This window comes from Mus caroli, unplaced genomic scaffold (assembly GCF_978045245.1).
Source record: "Mus caroli unplaced genomic scaffold, Mus_caroli_1 scaffold_1, whole genome shotgun sequence".
In the NCBI taxonomy this organism is placed as follows: domain Eukaryota; kingdom Metazoa; phylum Chordata; class Mammalia; order Rodentia; family Muridae; genus Mus; species Mus caroli.
In genome coordinates, this window is record NW_028227256.1 from 71859715 (window position 1) to 71878808 (window position 19094).

General features: G+C 48.0%; 1 protein-coding gene and 1 long non-coding RNA gene across 2 annotated transcripts; one reads left to right on the forward strand and one right to left on the reverse strand.

The window, feature by feature from the left end:
- Nucleotides 1-1273: 1273 nt before the first annotated feature.
- Nucleotides 1274-10696, reverse strand: Prkag3 (protein kinase AMP-activated non-catalytic subunit gamma 3). Its single transcript, XM_021166824.3, has 14 exons — nucleotides 10664-10696; nucleotides 10318-10357; nucleotides 9724-9876; nucleotides 9002-9408; nucleotides 7738-7819; nucleotides 7564-7622; nucleotides 7418-7463; nucleotides 7184-7238; nucleotides 6132-6258; nucleotides 5867-6032; nucleotides 2962-2999; nucleotides 2651-2797; nucleotides 2080-2320; nucleotides 1274-1553 (listed from the first exon to the last, which is right to left on the reverse strand). The coding sequence occupies exons 1-13, from the start codon at nucleotides 10694-10696 to the stop codon at nucleotides 2204-2206; spliced, it is 1470 nt and encodes a 489-aa protein (XP_021022483.1). The 3' UTR covers nucleotides 1274-1553; nucleotides 2080-2203.
- Nucleotides 10697-12808: 2112 nt separating this feature from the next.
- LOC115032334 (uncharacterized) lies at nucleotides 12809-18698 on the forward strand. Its single transcript, XR_003838009.2, has 3 exons — nucleotides 12809-13000; nucleotides 13906-14308; nucleotides 15140-18698. It is a non-coding gene; the product is annotated as an uncharacterized LOC115032334 (long non-coding RNA).
- The last annotated feature ends 396 nt before the right edge of the window (nucleotides 18699-19094 follow it).

Genomic DNA, 19094 nt, shown 5'->3' on the forward strand with positions numbered 1-19094 from the left:
AAACACGTATCACAGAAGTGTGAAGACCCGAGTTCAAGTTTCCAGAACTTATGTAAAGCTAAACAAGGTGGGAATGATGGAGTCTTAGATTCCTGGTTCTCCAGTCCCAGGAGAGGGCAGTACACACGGGAGATTCCCCAGAAGCACAAGGTGCTGCTTAACAGCATCAACACAACATAGAAACCCTGTCTTAACCAAGGTAGAGGGGTAGGACCCACGCCTGAGGTGGTCCACTGATCTGCACTGAGATGCTCACACTACATACTAACCCCACAATCACATGCTAGAGTGGCACACTTATGCTTGCAAGCACACACAATAAAATAAGTGAATGAAAGGAATTTTAAAAGACAGTAAAAATATGAATCCACTCTTTCTTCATTGGACCACTGGATCTGAGGGCCCCTGTAGGGTAAAGGGTAAAGGCAGATGAAGAGACCCAGAATTGACTGAGATTAATTTCTTTCTACCTGGTGAACTGGGGTCATGGTAGAAATTACATCCAATGTTACAGGATCAGTGGTGTTTCCTGCAGACTCCCATTTGTAGACTGGGTTTCACCTCCTGTGTGAGTAATTAATTAATAAACACTCTCCTTATCATTTTGTTACAAATCAAAGATTAAAAAAATTGTTGGCGGAATAACATTCTATGCACAAAAGAAAGGCCACTTGCAGCTTTTCCCTTCAAGTCTTTGAATTCAGGAGACAGAAGGAGTTTGGCACAAGTTCATCGCAATGACTGTAGCAGTTGAGCAAGCCTATAGCATCCAAGATTGGGGTTTGCTCTTTTCTTTCTTTCTTCCTTCCTTTCTTCCTTCCTTTCTTTCTTTCTTTCTTTCTTTCTTTCTTTCTTTCTTTCTTTCTTTCTTTCTTTCTTTCTTTCTTTCTTTCTTTCTTCCTTCCTTCCTTCCTTCCTTCCTTCCTTCCTTCCTTCCTTTCTTTCTTTCTTTCTTTCTTTTTTCTGACTCTCTCTTTCTCTTTCCTTCTTTTCTTGATCATTCTTAAGGATCTGAATACAAGACCGTCTGTCTGGTGGGAAGAGACCGAGGGGATGGAACAATGTCCACTGGTGAGAGCTAAGGAGCCTCCCCCCGCATCTTCCCATGCAACAGTGTCAGGCACCCCCACTCCAGCAGACAGCTCTAGGATCAAGGGCTGTTCAGTGTTGGCCTCAAGCATCTTGGAAGCACCAGGAGAGTAAGCTGGTGGATGGTGGTGATGCAATGGTGGCTCCCACAGTGGGAGAACAGCCAGGGCTCCCAGGAGCGGGAAACACAAGTGTACCTGGTCCAGAAACCAAGCATTTCAGGCCCCTATCTAAATCCATAGGCCGCAGGCTCACTGCCCCACTGAGCTCAGCCCTGATCCAGGAGCAGGGAAAAGAGTAAGCAGGGACAGGACACACAGATGATCCATGACTGACTGCAGGGTCTCTGGTTCAGGGACTTGCAGGCTTGACTCTGTTGTTCTTTCATCGTCCTGGTGCACTGGGCATGCCCAAAGGCTTCTGAGAGTATAGGTAGCAAGGACAATCAGGGAAGGCTGGAGAGCCTGTGGGAGAAAGAGGAAACAGTGACCAAACCAGGAAGAGGAGGTGCCTTCCCAGAAGGAATCTCACCATCTAATGCTAATTGGGTGGAATGTCTGCCCCCTCTCTTGGCAATGACCACACAACGATGAAGCACCGTTCCAGGACAATCTGCAGTCTGACAAACTCAGAGATGAGCAGTAGGTGGACACTGCCTCCTGTGTCAGCCCATGATGATGATGGAAATGTAGCCAACAGAAGTCTGTTAGCTGGCTTTATTCTCAAGAGATTCCCAGCAATTGGGAAGTGAATGAAGTGAACAGAGAGGAGGCAAATGGATGTCCTGCCTCCACCTATCCCCTACCAGCAGGACTGTCATGACCTCAGCTGGAAATGGGACTAAGCAGTGGTCTGTAAAACTTTATGTTGACAGTTACTATGGGCCTGTGCAATTATGACTGGCACCACTGCCATCTTTGAGGTACCATAACTTGAGATCTAGGAGCTCAAGTTACAAGGACTGGCCCTATAGCTCATGGCGAAGCCTACCTGTACCAGAGCAGAGCCAGCAGATGGGGGTGAGAGAAGATGAAGGCCAATTCCCCTTCAAGTTCCAAGATCCTTTCGTTGGTTTTCAGGCGAAGAAGATGGCTTGGGTGTGAGGACTCAGGTCTCAGGCGCTGAGGGCATCGATGCCAGCAGGGCTGAGTACCAGTGCTTGAAGTATGTCAGAGAGGGAAACCACGCCCAGAAGATGCTGGGTCTCATCCACCAACACCAGCCTATGCACCTGTAGGTCCACAGGGTTCAGGGAGGGGCTGAGCCTTTGGCTACAGCAGCTAAGAGGGCCAGTCCCAAGAAGTAGGGTAAGCTTAACACAGCTCAAGGAGAAAAGGGCATCTCCTGGGAACAGCTGGCCATGGCTTTGACCATTCGGCTGGCTGTGGATCTTGGCACGAGGGCCCTATGAACAGGACCAGACACCTACCAATGCAGATGCCAAAAGTTGGTCATGAAAGGGAAGGTGGGCCTAGTGCCCAGGATACAGGCATGGTGAGAGCTATGCAGAAAAGAAGTAGGCCATCTGTGTTGAGGGCCTGCCCAGCAGGGTGCAAGGTACCTGTTCCCGTGCGATCCTGTCAATGACTTCACCTAGGCTCTCGTGGGGCTGGCAGGAGAGAACTCCCTCCAGACACAGTGTCCTCTGTCTCAGAGCTTCTCCCACACTCATGTCTAGGTGGTTGTAGGTTTGCTGGGCAGCCAGGTGCTGGGGGAGGGAGAAGAGTCATAAATCAACCTCATCACCCAGGCTGCAGCCTGGAGATTGCACTCTGAGACACTTGCAAAGGGTAGTCCCACATACTTCCCATTGCTCCCCATTCTGCAACCTCCCTGCAGCACTCCCCTGTAAGTGTCCCCACAGACACTTACAATGACATCAAAGCGGGAGTAGAGGCCCACTACCTGACCTGCAGAGGGGATGGAGGAGAAAGACAGGAACACACCTCAGAACCAGAGTGGTCTTCAGGGGAAATGAAAAAGTCTTTTGAAATTAGCATCTTGACAGTCCCCCTGCTGGCGTTAGTCATGGGGCATCAGATAGGTTTAGAGTGGACGAGGACACTTTGGTTTGAGACACCCAGCTGTTCCAGAACTATGGGGATGTATAGTGACCACCCACGCATCATTAAGATGCCTGACTTCAGGCCTCCTGTGAGATGCAGGAAGAGCATGGCATTGCCTGTGATACATTTCAGCCTCATAGTGTACAGACATTAGACCTTCAGGTTCAGTTCCTGATTCACAGGAAACAGGGACAGAACAAGGCACAGCCTTGGCAAATGGACAAATCTGGAGCTAGGATTTAAAAAAAAAATACTTACTATATTTTGTGTGCATTGGTGTTTTGCCTGTATGCATGTCTGTGTGAGCGGAGGGTGTTGGATCCCCTGGAACTGGGGTTCCAGATGGTTGTGAGCTGCCATGTGGGTCTGAGAATTGAACCTGGGTCCTCTGAAAGAGTACCAACCAGTGTTCTTAACCACTGAACTATCTCTGCAGCCTAGGATTTTTTAAAAAAATGTTTTAAATTATATTTAGTTAGTGTGTGTGTGTGTGTGTGTGTGTGTGTGTGTGTGTGTTTGAGGGACAACCTTCAGATCAGTTCTCTCCTTCCACTATGTGGCTCCCAGGAACCGAATGCAGGTCTCCCAGCTTGGCTGCGAGTGTCTTTACCTGCTGAGCCGTCTCTCTCTCTCTCTTTGCAGGTGGAATATAGGTAGAAAACTGGTTCAGACTTTTCAACTGATGTGTGCTATGAGCACAAGTGGAAAGAGAACAGTCTTCAATTTAAATAGACTTCAGGGACAAGTGAGATGTGAGAAATGAGAATAAGGAGTGGAAATTAGGTCACCGTAAATTATTCATAGTTTTAAAAATAACCTCTCTCTTTTAAAAATTACTTTAAGGGACAGTGAGATGGCTCAGTTGGTAAAGGCACTTGTTGCCAGTCCTGACAGCCTGAATTTGATCCCCGGGACTCACAGTGGAAGGCGAGAACGGACTCCTAAAAGTTGTCCCTTGACCTCCTTGTATGCATAACGGCACGTAGATAGATAGATAGATAGATAGATAGATGTAATAGAAACCTTTACATTCTATTCATTACTAGTATGTGTGTGTGTGTGTGTGTGTGTGTGTGTGTGTGTGTGTGTAGGCCAGAGGAGGACAAGTTTCAGGAGCTGCTTCCCTCCATCCACCTTAGTGTATGATCTAGGCGTTGAACTTGATTGGTAAATGAATGCCTTTACTACTGAGCATCTCACCTGCTGAGTTACTCACAGTTGTGTTGAGTAGTATGAAATATGCTCATTGTAAGAGGTATAAGCTCAAATATCTAAGGGTGATATGATCCAATGTCTGTATGTTACTTAGTTACTTCTGATGAGCTGAGGATATGTTGTTCTCTAGCATTGTATTAACTTTGAAATTTTTCATATTTAAGGATAAGTTAAAAGTCCTTGGGGCTGGAGAGATGGTTCAGTAGTTAAGAGCACTGACTGCTCTTCCAGAGGTCCTGAGTTCAATTCCCAGCAACCATATGGTGGATCTGTTGTCTAGTGTGTCTGAAGATAGCGACAGTATACTCACATACATTAAATAAATAAATCTTAAAAAATTCTTCATTATATCCAGTCTCATTCTGTTGAATATAACTAAAGAGTTATGTGTGGGCTACATACCTCTTTTTATGTAGTGTGTAGTGTCTGTGTGTGTTGTTTGCATGTGTATGTGTGTGCTGTCGCATATGTGGGCTTGTGTGTGTGCGAGCTCCTGCATGTGTGTGGGTGTTGTCTCATGTGTGTGTTCTGCATGTGTGTATGTATGTGTGGGTGTGTTGTCATGTGTGTGAGCTTGTAAGTATGTGCTCCTGCATATGTGTGTGTGTTACCACATGTGTGGGCTTGTGTGTGTAAGTGTGTGTATACTCCTGTGTGTGTGTGTGTACACTAGTGCATGTGTGGAGGCTTGGGGTTGATGTCTTCCTCTATTGCTTTTCACTTGGTTTATTCAGGGAAGATCTCTCACGGAACCTGGTATTCCAAGATTCAGCTCGTCTATGTAGTCAGCTTATTGCCCCAGGGATCCTCTGCTGCCACTTCCTGAGCCCGGAGACTGCAGGCCACCCCCACTATTTTGAGTACTGAGGAATCCAGACACTGGTCTTTACGCTTAGAGTAAATCATTTTACCCATGGGACCATTTCCCAAGCCCCAACTTTGAAACACCTTGTGGTCATAGTCTAAAGAAATGCTCTTGCTGTCTGTCTGACCCTTTCTAAAACAGGATATTGAGGTCTGGCTGGGTGCGCATGATCCCAGGGTCCATTCTTAGGTGAGCACAAAGGATCTGCTGTTTCCTCTGATGATCTTAATGGAAACAATGTTATCAGGCCTCCTTCAAAGACAAGTTCCCTCCACGCCTGGGGCATTCTGGGGCATGGTGGTGCATTCCCACAACTCATCATTAGGAGGCAGAGGCAGAACTGCTATGATTCTGAGGCCAGTGTGAGCTACATAGCAATCTTCTGTGTAACAAGATGAGTGTGTGTCTTAAAACAACACACCTGGCAAGAAGAGAAAATTCCCTTTCACAAATGGGGAAACTGGGCCTCAGAAAAGTTAAATAATTAGTCCAAAGTTCAAAGTGTGCAGAGACTTCTATTCTTACTCCATCTTGTGCCCTACGGCTGACGACCCAAAGATTCTGCCCACGCGCTCCCAGTCAGGCCCTCCCTTGCCCACCCTAGCTAGAGCCTTTCGCCCTGGGGTACTACCAGATTCATTGACCACAGGCAGTGCAGACACACGTCGGTCCACAAAGATGTCCAGCGCAGTCAGGACAGGAGCTGTTTCCAGAACTACAGCCAAATCTCGGAATGTGCCGATGCCCAAGTCTTGGATAGTGCGGCAGAGGAAGGAGGGCCGGGGCAACAGGGCACCCTGTTAGGATGGGACATGGTAGTGATCTCATCAGACCAAGACACTTGATCTAGAGTGTCTCCCGTGGCTCTCTCCTTGCTCCCACCATCCCAGGCTCACAAATATATGCAGGAACTTGAGTAGCCGCTTGTGTGTGAGTATGTAGAGCACAGTGCCGGAGACCGGGTCCAGGACCGGCAGGCGGTGGATTCGGTTCTTGATGAGGGCATAGACAGCTTCAAACAGACTTTAGGGAATGGAAACAGTGAGACTAGGAGCACCGTGGTAGAAACCCTCCATCTGAGGCCCCCTAACAAGGAACCAAGGTTCCCTCATCCCTCTACTTCCCAGAAGGAGTGAGTGAATGCAGGACCGAGAGAGATAGCACAAGGGCATGATTCAAGAGTCTCAGAGAGCATATAGCTCAGCACATAACAGCCCTTGATGCCAAGCCTGTCGACCTGGCCTCAATCCCTGCAGCCCTGCTGGTGAAAGAAGAGAAGCAACTTCTACAAAACATGCTCTCTCCTCCACATGTGCACCATGATAAACCACACATACACACACACACACGCACACACATGCACACATCCACACATACGCACACATACATCCACACACACACACACTCACACACATGCATGCACACATCCACACACACACGCACATGCACACACACACATACACACTCACACACACATGCACACACACGTACGCACACATACATCCACACACACACACACTCACACACACATGCATGCACACATCCACACACACATGCACATGCACACACACACATACACACGCACACACACGCACGCACATGCACGCATGCACATGCACACATACACACACATGCACACACACATACACACACACTCTCACACACGCATGCACACATCCACACACATACATACACACACACACGCACACATGCACACACACACATACATATACACACTCACACATACACACATGCACACATCCACACACATCCACACACACATACATACACACACAAACACACACATGCACACATACACACACACACATGAACACACACACATGTACACAGAGCAACAAATACCACAACAAAAATCTTTGAGGGAGGGAGGGAGAGAGAGAGAGAGAGAGAGAGAGAGAAGGCTCAAGTGAACAAAGAGGATGTTTACCTGTCATTGGGAGAGATGGAGACTAGAGGCTTGAAGCAGCCTTGTAGGTAGATCTCTGTAGAAAAACCTGAGTCAGGCCACAGGAGTTCCCAGTGGCCTCACGCTGTCTCCTGACTGCTTCCCTTCCTGCAGGCACTTGAGATTTCCCCATTGCCTTGTGCCCTCCAGGAAATCCCACCTTCTGTCTCAGGCCTTGGGCCCCAACTTGAACCCCTGAAGTCTTCTCCAACTTACCCCTCCAGGTCTCAATCTTATGCTCTTCAATCTCGTAGATCTGGACCTAAAGGCATTGGAGGGACTTTGGGGTCAGACTTGAGCTCTGGAACATCAGGCCTCCTGAAGATGCCTGTATCCCAGCCCACCATCACTCCAGTACTCACCAGGGGGGATCTGTAGTACCGGTGCAGCACCAGGATAAAGTCAGTGATGGTGAGCATACCTGCAGGGTTGACAGGTGACAAACAGGGGGAGGTGAGGCCTAAGTGTAAGGCTCATTGAGGACCCCAGTCTGCCAGTGTTCCCACACTAGATCAAGTCCAGCCACCTCTCCTCACCCACAAAGCTCTGCTTCTTGCTGTCCCACAGAGGAGCTGCCCTCACACCGTTGGCCACCATGGCAAAGAAAGCCTTCTTTATCTGAGGGGCAGGAAAGAACGAAAGGGGAGGGGTGAGAACTGACAGCAGTTCACCCTCCCCCTTGCTGTCCTGACCAGGCTCCTCCCATAGGATCGTCTCCCAGCTTCTTCTCCATATGAGTCTGCCTCTTTCCAATGACAAGACCACATGTGCCACGCAAATATGGCTGCTTGTGCCCAGAGGGACTGAGGGCTCATTATTTGACACAGCAGTGTTTCCACAAGGAGGCCATGTGCATACAGACGTGGTGTAGTTTTGCTTATCTAACTACTAGAGGTCATACTTATTCACCCAATGCTTGCATAGCTGCATCAGTTTCTTCACTAAATTTGAGACTGACTTATTTTGACCTGTACCCTAAGTAACACTGCCCATATGTGCTAGCTGTATTTGGTTTTTATCTTTTCTTTCTTTCCTTCCCATCTCTTCTCCCCTTTCCCCAACTCTTTCCTCTTCTCTTCTGCCTTTACTTTCTGTTTCTGGTGGTGTTCTGTTTTGCTTTTATTTGTGTGCATATGTATGTTGTTGTTGTTTCTTGCTTGGTTTAGAAGCTGGCCTGGAACTTGAGACCCTCCTGCCTCAGCCCCCTCAGTGCTGGTATTACAGATATGAACCACTGTATCCAAGTCTTTGACATACATCAAGATTTAAGCAAAGCGATTGCAATAATACATTTCTTGGTAAATCACCAGAGCCAGATTGTCTGTGGATGACATATGTATGCATCATGCCTTGAACATCATCTGCTCTGCAGTAACATTGCTAAGGATGGAATCAGTCTAGTCTAGCCTAAGAGTGGTTACCATAGCTAGTACCCTCCTCTTGGTCCTCAGCAACTCTGCAATGTCTTACAAGGTTAACAGTATTCATACTTTGTCCTGGGTTGTCCTAAGACTCCTTTGAAACAAGGGGAGCAAGCTTCTGATCCTCATTTTGGAGATGAAGGGGATAAAGTGGCCAACCCCGGGTTTAGCAGGTTCATGGCGACAGAGATGTGACGGCAATTAGGGGATCCCCACACAGCATGCTCTCTCAGTACTGTGTGTATGATGCTAAGAAGGAGTCCTAGAAAGGGACTTTCAGACACGACAACCTGACAAGCCATCCAGGAGAGTATGGGTGGTAGCGACAGAGGCAGGAGGCAGAGCCACGTGGTCAGGTAGGGTCAAGCCGGGATCTTACCTCCAGCGTGGTGTCAAAGATGACCAGTTTGGAGCTGGTAGCCATGGCATCATAACAGGTGTGTTCCTGCATGAAGTGCATGTAGACCTGGGCTCCGGGCTTCTGAAGTTCGTCATCCCAACTCAGGCCGCGAAGTGGGACCTGTGGGGATGGACCAGGACGAGGCCTGTCCTTCCTCGGGCCTTCCAGCTCACAGTCCCAGGCCTCTGGGGCTGGGAACTCTATGGTCAGCTCCAGGTCACCTGTGCTGGAGCCCACTGCTGAGGCTGCACAGTCGGGCAAGAGCAGGTCCCACCCTGTGGGGGAGGTCTCCGCTTCAGCCAAGGGAACAGCTTGAGCCAAGGGTGTGGCCTTTGGGAATGTGGCCTCCTGCCTGGTGGACTCAGCAGCTGGTCTGGACTGGGCACCTGTTGGGGGAAGAAGGCAGGGACGACAGTAACTTCATCTTCCAAAGCATGCTATCTGGGCTTTCAGGGTTTGGCAGCACGGGGGCACCGGGATAGTAAAGAGTCTCAGAGTCCTAGCTGACAGCAACTCCTTTCCATCTTCCCAAGGTGGCTGCACTGGGACCCTGGGTCATCACATAGTTATTGCCTCTCGTTTAGGGAGGCAGAGGCCACAAGGTGAGACTGGGTTTAAGTCCGTGTGATGGAGGGGCCCGAGGTCAAGCTCTGCTCTGGAATTCCTGCTGACCCTGTCACCATAACTGACTTTGGCCTCACCTTCTCCCAAACCTGGTGGCTCTGCTTCCTCTACAGCCTCCTGTCTCGTCCATCTGGAAGCCTTGACTCCCCGTATGGCACAGGCTCTTTCTGAGCTGGTGGCCACAGCTGGTGAGGGCCATGAGTTTTCTCCTTGTTCTAAGAAGTCCATCTCTGGAAGGAGGAAAGGAGCCTCTTTGACTAGTAGGAAATGATACAACAAAACCAAGTCCCATGTCATTACTGAGCCTCTTGGAAGCTTTCAACGCCCCCCTCCCCAAATATTTTTTGTTTTCTATTCACTGGAATTTTCCAAGATACATATTGTAAATGGGAATAGCATTCCTATTTAGCCTCAAGGGACCGGAAACTCTGAGAGGTTAAGCAATTTACCACAAATCACACAGCTGGAAAGTGATAAGGTGGGGTTCAGATCTTCAGCAAAGAGGAAAGGGGAGGTGGGGGACACACTGGGAAAAAGAAGAGGGAGAAAGCTGAGAGGAGAAAGAATTTCTCCTGACAAAAGCCAAGCTAGGGGTTAAGGACTGGGGTTCAAAAAGACGGAGGACAAGGGAGCTAAAGAGAAAAGGCTAGACCCACAGGGACTCCACCCACCTTGACTCTCTGGACCCCCACTGTGGCTCCAGGTCAGGGTCTTTGGGAGAGAATGTCTGAAGTGAAAATGCTATCCGTTCTCAAGTATCTGGGTTGTCCCCTTTAAAAAGCACACCCACCCCAAACACCACATGTATACAGATAGGCACAACTTGCACACCCCTGGTACACCTGGAACCTCACACAGGCACGTACACGCAAAATACATACATATACAGCACCGACCAGTTCACACACTCAGAGTACAGTGCACAGCAAGCACGCGGGCTACACACGGGCGCCCACACACAGCCACGCGCTTGCTGTCCTTCTCCGTCCCAGCGCCGGCCCCCTGGGACCCCGGTACCCCAGGCATAGTGTGCTCCAGCTCGGGCTCCATGCGGCCAGCTCTAGTCCGTTAGCAAGTGCGCGACAGGCGGCGGCAGGGTGGCACTATTCTGGGCTGGTCCCTGGCGGCAGGCCCTGGAGAGATCGGGTTCTCTCTGATTGTCAGGTCTTGGGAGGGAGTGCTTAACCCGCAGCTGTTCCCGCACTGCAGCTTGGGGGCGCTGCGGAGGCGGAACTCTCATCTTCGAACTGAAAGTTCTAAGGAGGAAAGTTAGCTTCCTTCACTTTTCCTCCATGCAAACTTCCCTAGCCTAGAGTGGCTTGAGTTAGAAAGGATACACTTGAGGATAGAGAAGGGTAAGGGGGTTGTGGGTGGTCCCGAGAGAGGAGAAGAGTATGTCAAGACATCCCATTTTGGGTCCTGCCAACGTATTCCCTTCTTATGTAAAAGATGAAAGATGGAGAAGGAGAATCAGACCGGTTGGCACTCTGCTGGTCATCCCAAAGTTGAGAGATGGGGCGGAGGGAGTGGGCTCACACCTGCGTGCAGAGGGAGCAGTACCTGAACCGACCTGTGCTTGCGGGATGAATGGATGTGCGGGAGTCCAGTCCCTAACCCACCATGAGTACTGACTCTGCATCTCTCTGTGCCAGAGGGGAACCCAGCCTGGCTCCTATGCGCCTCACCCCCTTCCTTGGCATTCCTAGGGCCTTAGTCAGAGTCCAAATAGGGAACGCTGAGCCAGCTGCTCTGGCTTCCCTCTCCCTGTCCCTCCCTCCCTCTTGTCATTCCAGTCTCTTCCATCGCGACCCCCTGAGTGGACACTCAGGAATGGATTATTGGGTTTCCTGCTGGATTTATTGAACATATTTTCTTTTCTGCTTCAAAGCACCTGCAATGGCCTCCGAGGAGGGTGGAGAAGAACTGTGTGTGTGTGGGGGGGGGGGGGCTTTTGCTTTTCATGAGTGTCCCTGGGGCCAGATCAGTTGGCAGATAGTGGAACTTCTGAGACACAGCAAATGGGCCCACCTCAGCGTCCATCAGCCTGTGCTCTATTGTCTAGGCATGGCAGTCTTTGCTGAACTCATTGTGACAATGGTCCACAGCTTGTCGCTGTGCAGTATTTTCCTTGCTAGAGACTGGTCATTCTCTAAACTAGTATTCCTATTAGGTTTTAAGTAGCATCATTTCCAAACAAAAATTAGTTAGGATAGATGTTTGGTTGCTCTAACAAAGGCCCAATGTAAGGATGCCCAGGAGCTTGAGAGGTGGCTGGGGGGGGGGGGATTGTCTGGGTAAGCATGAGGACCCAAGTTTAAGTCCCCACATATAAAGCTGGATGTGGAAGTGGAAGCAGTAAGATCACTGGGACTTGCTGGTCTCCAGCCTAGTTTCACTAGGTTTAGTGAGAGGCTCTGTCTCAAGAAAGATTAAGATGGAGCCTGATTAAACAGGACACTCAACTTCCTCTGGCTTCTGGGAATACATACGCATACTACATATCACACACACACACACACACACACACACGAAAGAGAGAGAAAGAGAGAGAGAGAGAGAGAGAGAGAGAGAGAGAGAGAGAGAGAGAGAGAGAATACTTCAAACAGCAATAGTCTATAGACAGTTTAGAACCGGTAAGGTGGTTGTGAAACCATTCAAAACATCTTCCTTCTTGGATATTAGATAGCCATTCTAGCCTCTATCCTTGCACTAGCATTTTTGCCTGAAGAAAGGAAAGGGAAAAAGAAAAGAATTCACGCATCTCCTGAGACCTGAAGTGGAAGCTACTCCCTCACTTCCACTCACGTCGAATTGGCCAACTTTAGCTATCAGGCTTCAAGGGGCAGGGAGTTGGAGATCTCAGTCATTATTGTAGGTGGCCATTCCAGTTAAAATCCATTTAATTCTACCACTAAAAGGAAAGAAAACTAGACAGTAGGCCCATTTGGCAGTCTCCATTACATAATGTTTTCATTCCATCATCCAGGCATGGAAACAAACTCAGATGAAACAGGCAGCGCTTTCCAAGGTCATTTGGCAAGCAAACAACCAGCATAGACTTTAATTGGATCTGGCTGATCCCCAAAGGAACTTTTCGTCACATCCAGCCAAATAGTTTGGCCACCCAGGGGCCAGCAATCAAATGAGCTGAAAGATATTTGCACACGGAAGGGTAGCTCTGTCCTAAGGAGGGTGCAAAGGTCACGCGCTATGGTGTGCAATGCTCCAGTTCTGTGTGTTTGATGCAGTCGGGGAAGACGTTCCAGAGGAGGAGGTTCTAGGTAGAACATGGAAAATGGAACACTGAAGAGAAGGCAGAGGTGTGAGATTGGAGCCTGCACTGAATCTGTGAAGGTGAGGGGAGGCATGCTGGGGGAAGTGGCCTTTCCAGGTCTACTGCGTCATGTGCCTTTGGGAGTGGGCCACAGAGCTGGTAACTCATTTCACCCAGTGTAAACACTCAAATTGTTGTTGTTGTTGTTGTTGTTGTTGTTGTTATTATCAAAGTCCTTTGAGAGAGGTGCACTCAGGCTAGCAGTGGGAGGAGGTTGGAAGAGGTAGCAAGGGTGGAACCTGGACTCTAGTCCTTGTCCAAGACATTCCAAAGACAGTGGGATTGTTCAGGCATAAAACAGGGGTTTCTGAGCTAGGAATGGAGATCAGATGATAGAGTTTACCTCGAATGTGTGAGAACCAGAATCCCATGCCTCACAGCAGGAAAAGAAAGGGAAGGGAAAGGAAAGGATGAATATGGGAAGATAGGGGGATGAAAAGAAGAGAAGACTGGGCTGAGGATGTACTCAGTTGGTAAAGTGCTTGCCTAGCCTTCGGGAAGTCATGGTTTGATACCCAGCACCTCATTACAATCAGCCTGGTGGTGTATACAGTAATCTCAGCACTCAGGAGTGGAGGCAGGTGGATCATAAGTTCAAGGTTATTCTCAGCTACACACGGAGTTCAAGACAGTACACGAGACCCTGTCAAACACACACACACACACACACACACACACACACACACACACACACACACACACACACGACAAACAAGCCCCACACCACAAACAAATGTGCAAAGGAAAGGAGAGTCCTTTTAGAGCATCAATTCTCAACCTTCCTAATGTTGAGACCCTTTAATACAGTTCCTCATGGTGTGGTGACCCCCCCCAGCCATAAAATTATTTTCATTGTTACTTCATAACTGTAATTTTGCTGCTGGTATGAATTGTAACATAAATCTGTGTTTTCCAATGGTTGTAGGTGACCCTGTGAAAGGGTCGTTGGAAATCCCGAAGGAGTTACGACCCACAGGTTGAGAACTACCGTCCAAGCGGGTTCTCTCATACTCATCTAGAGAGACACATTAGTGTGAGAGAGAACAGGCAAGAGTGCCAAGATCCAGAGAATCCTGACACCACGTGAGCAATGCTTACATAGTACCATTGGCTGTGGCTGCTCAGATCTGGAGACAATCATCCTTCAAAGTTCTGAGGGTACTGGACTGGCAAGGACGCCATAAGCCTGACCTGGAAGGCCTCACTCGACCCTCCTCTCTGGTTTTCATCCTCCCTACATGTCTCCAGCAGCTGGGAAAGCCATCTGGGAAAAACTGAAATGTCTGTAAGAAAGGCGTACCACTCCCAACAGCTGCAGTGGACACCCGGTAAGAAACAACTTCTCATGGGCAAAGCTGTGCATACAGGAAGCTGAGGTCCCAGAGAGCAGACCCAGCAGTAGTCAGCGGTGCTGCCCACACTTAGTCTAATATCCAGTGGCCTCTGCATGTTGGTCATCGTTTCCTATTTTGGGATTTTTTTATTTATTTATTTTATTTATACAAGTATACTGTAGCTGACTTCAGATTTGCCCGAAGAAGGCATCGGATCCCATTATAGATGGTTGTGAGCCACCATGTGGTTGCTGGGAACTGAACTCAGGACCTCTGGAAGAGCAGTCAGTGCTCTTAACTGCTGAGCCATCTCTCCAGCCCCTTTGGGATGTTTTCATTGCATTTATCCTGTTTCTGTTCCATTATCATTAATGGTTAGTATGAAGGAGAGGCTTTCTGCCTGTTAGGCTACAGAACTTCAGAACAGGGCCACTTGGTAATAAGTAACAGAGCCGGTGCCCAGTTGATCTTCAGAGAATATGAATTTTTTTTTCCTCTTGGGGTGGGCAGACCCAAGATTCTGTTCTCTCTTTCTGTCAGTAAAATCCCACAATTATATTTCCCAGCTTCCTTTGCAGATAGTATGGTCATGGATCATCCATAGACTAAATCTGGCCAATGAGATTTCAGCAGCAACATCATTCATAAGGGTGCCCTTGAAAAGCGGAAACATCCCCTAGGTTCCTAATGGGGACTGTGATATGACAGTTATCACTGGAGCCACCATTAGGTCACCATGGTGGAAGATGTAGGCCGAAATGGGAGAATCTCCCCCAACCTCATCTAGAGCTACCTGTCTTTATCTATTTTGTGTTACCCTAACAGGATATCCTAGACTGGGTCATTTACAGTGACATTTTTTTTCTCATGGATCTGGAGACTAAAGAACTCCAAGATCAAGAACCTTCAGCCATCAGGGACTTCCTGGAAGAATGCAGAGAGCAGAAGGCATGCTTGAATGCAGAAGGACTCAACTCACTCAAATAGAACAGCCATTCTCAAGATGAAGAGCCTCTTGACATTCCCAAGGGAAGATTCTGACGCTATCACCCTCACAAGCCCCTATCTTGGCATTGCTGTAAAAGGGAGAACTTTCCAACAAATGAACTTTGGGGGACACAGTCAAATCATCGCATTCCCCACCCCCCATCTCTCATCTGGCCTTCTTATCTCTGTACAGTGACACTGGAAACCAATTGCTGTGTTTAAGCTACTGAGAACTTGTGTTAAAAGAGCAAAGCCTTTCTCGAGCTAGCACAAGCATACTGTGGGGGTGGGCTGGGCTTAGCGGTTGCCATGTGTTGATGTAATGCTTCCACAGTGTTCAGTGTCTCCCAGACTGCGCAAAATGCATCACAGGCAGTGGAGCGCGTGGCCCCTTGCAGCCCTGTGGGACGGAAGAGTTTTATTACGTCTGTTTTGCAGAGGAGGAGGAAACAGAGGCAAAAATAGATTAAGTAACTTGATAAGAATATCAAGGCTAACATTTACCATTTCTGGATTCCATCAGCCACAGCTGACATGTGAGATGACTTGTGAGGAACTCAGGTCTGGCAGGTACTAGATGCTCAGTAAATCCTTCCTATTGTCATTCCCCAGCCCACCCGCTCCCCATGTCCTCAGACATCCAGTTCCAAGACTGTGAAGGGAGACCTTGCCGGAATTCTCACCTCACACAGCCATCAAAATGGCTCCGGCCTGGGCAGAGCTAAGCAACACTGGAACCATTGTGGTTTTCCATTTTAAAGGGTGTGCATTGCCTCTTGGCCTTTTGGCTTAGGTCAAGTGAAAAGTGTGCTACTCTGTGCTTCCCTGCCCTGCCCTGCCCTGCATCTGCCCTGCATCTACCCTGTCTGCCCTGCCCTGTGCTAGCCCTGCCCTCACCCCTGCACCTGCTCCTGACCACTGTTCCCACACCTGCTCTTGCTGCCAGCCGCACCCCCACCCATCCCCCTGGGCAAGGCGAATCAGCTGAAGGCACTGGCCTCATCTGGGTAACGTAAGCTTCTTTGGTGCTTGGTTTTCATCTCTTGCCATGGGATTATGTTTCTTGTAACCCTACTTCCTGGCTCTCTTGCACACTAGATTTATAAGGGCTGTGCACTTTGACCCTAGGGTGGATTTGGTTGCCCTCCCTCAGAGCAGACTTGTCTGGTACATGAAGTTGGAGATCCTGTTTAAGTGTTTTGTTTTGTTGTTTTAAATCAAGGGGATAAAAACACATGGAAGAGGGTGTGGGGACTGCCATGGTTGAAACCTACCTCTGATAAGCTGCAGATGGGGTACCCTGGGCCTGAGTGGTTCAGACACTAAGAAAGTGGCCTCTGTTGTTTCATCAGACACAGAGCTAGAAAGCTCTGTCCACCCTGTCTATGGCTGGACAACAGCATGAGTGCTAGAGTCCCAAGGTCCTGGACAGAACCAGCACTGGCCATGTTAATACAATCCCAGTGGCCTCACGGTCCCACTCTGGACCATTTTCTGGGGGATACTGGCTATGGATGATGTTGGGTAGGTGCTGTTGGTATTCAGAATCTCTTTGCATCTCTTTGGGAAACCCTTCACGTCTGGGGATCTTGGAGGTTGCCCTGCAGAATTAAGCCAGATCAGCACCAAAGGGCCCTTCTGTCAATCATTACACCCAAACCAAACCACCTGAGCTTGCTACTCTCAAAGAAGACATAGGTTTGGTTCCCAGGACCACACGGAAGAAGAGAACAGCTCTCTTAAATTGTCCTCTGACCTCTACTCCTCTCTCTGTCTCTGTCTCTGTCTCTGTCTCTGTCTCTGTCTCTGTCTCTGTCTCTGTCTGTCTGTCTCTGTCTCTGTTTCTTTAATAAATAAATGAATAGTGTAAAAACTAATTTAAAAACCAGAAAGCAGAAGAATACCTTCAGTACTTCAAGTGCCAATTTATAAATTTTTTTGAGGGGAAAGGGTGGTTTGAGACAGGGTTTCTCGGTATAACCCTGGATGCCCTGGAACTCACTGTGTAGACCAGGCTGTCCTTGAAATCACAGATCTACCTGCCTCTGCCTCTCAAGTGCTGGGATTAAAGGTGTATGCCATCAGACCCTGCTGCCAATGTGTAATTTTATAGAAAAAGAAAATTTACCTAGCAGGTAGAAGGAGGACTGGAGAGATGGCTCAGCGGTTCAGAGCGCTGACTGCTCTTCCAAAGGACCTGGGATCAATTTCCAACACCCACATGGCAGCTCACAACTGTCTGTAACTCCAGTTCCAGGGAATCTGACACCCTCACAGACAGCACAGACAGACATGCAGGCAAAACATCAATGCACACTACATAAAAGTAAATACATTATTTTTTTAAAAGAAGGATATATCGGGCTGGAGAGATGGCTCAGCGGTTAAGAGCACTGACTGTTCTTCCAAAGGTTCAATTCCCAGCAACCACATGGTGGCTCACAACCATCCTTTATGAGATCTGGCACCCTCTTCTGGTGTGTCTGAAGACAGCTACAGTGTACCTAGATATGATAATAAAGAAATCTTTAAAAAGAGGATATATCATAATATATACCCTTCATATATTTTAATACACTCCCACAGGCTCTTGTGTGGAATGCTTGGTTTCTTGCTGGGGAGTTGGTTTTGGAAAGTTCTAGAAACTTCAAGAGGTGAGGCCTAGCTGGAACAAATAGAACCCTTGAGAGTGTGGTTTTGAAGCGTATACATGGTCTGTAGGTTGGTTGGTTTGCTTTGTTTTGTTTTTTTCCTTCTCAGCTTCTTAATCTGCCACAAAGTGAACAACCTCCTTCACACTCCTGCTGCTGCTTTTCTGAGCAGGCACAGGAGGCCACACAGCCATGGATGGATCCCACTGAGACCACGAGCCAAGATAAATCTTGACTAAGTTGTTCCTTTAGGTACGCTGGTTACAGCTACTCAAGAGCAACTGAGAGGAGCTAGGCCCAGTAACACAGACCTGTAATCCTTATGAGGCTGAGGCAGGAAGGTCGTGAGTTCAAGGTCAGCCTGGGTGACTAGTGAGATGCTGTTTCAAAATAGGAAGTAAAAAGTAGTCTGCAGTATGGCTTGAGGGCAGAGCAGTTTCCTAGCATAGATGAGGATATAGCTTCAATCCCTAGTACTATGGATGAATAAATAAATAATAAACGGCTAAGGATTTGTGTCAATGGTAGAGTGTTTGTCTAATATGCACAAGGCCCTAGGTTTAATCACTACAAATAATAATATTAAACAGCTAGAAATAAATAATAAAATTATAATGTGCTGAGGTTAAATGTTTCCAATAGCAACACATGACTCAGGAGCAGGGCCAATGGAGTTAAAGTTACTTTAAAAGTTTTAATGTTGGGCTGGAGAGATGGCTCAGTGGTTAAGAGCACTGACTGCTCTTCCAGAGGTCCTGAGTTCAAATTCCAGCAACCACACGGTAGCTCACAACCATCTGTAATGAGATCTGATATCCTCTTCTGGTGTGTCTGAAGACAGCTACAGAGTACTTTATATATAATAAATAAATAAAATCTTAAAAAAAATGTTATCTGGGAAAAGAAAGAGTTTGAATGAACTAGATCTTGATACTCTGCCACATAATACTATATGCTATAATACCAGGAAAATCACCAAAAGAATAGAAAGTTGAGTTAATAAGTTAATAAGTTTAAGAGGGCTCGGGCTGGACCCGTTGTTAGAGTACTTTCCATTAAGCATGAGGACCTAGATGTGGATAGTGCTCTCTTATAACCCCAGTCAGGGAAATGTTAGTGGTCCCCCAAAAAACAGGCAGGAA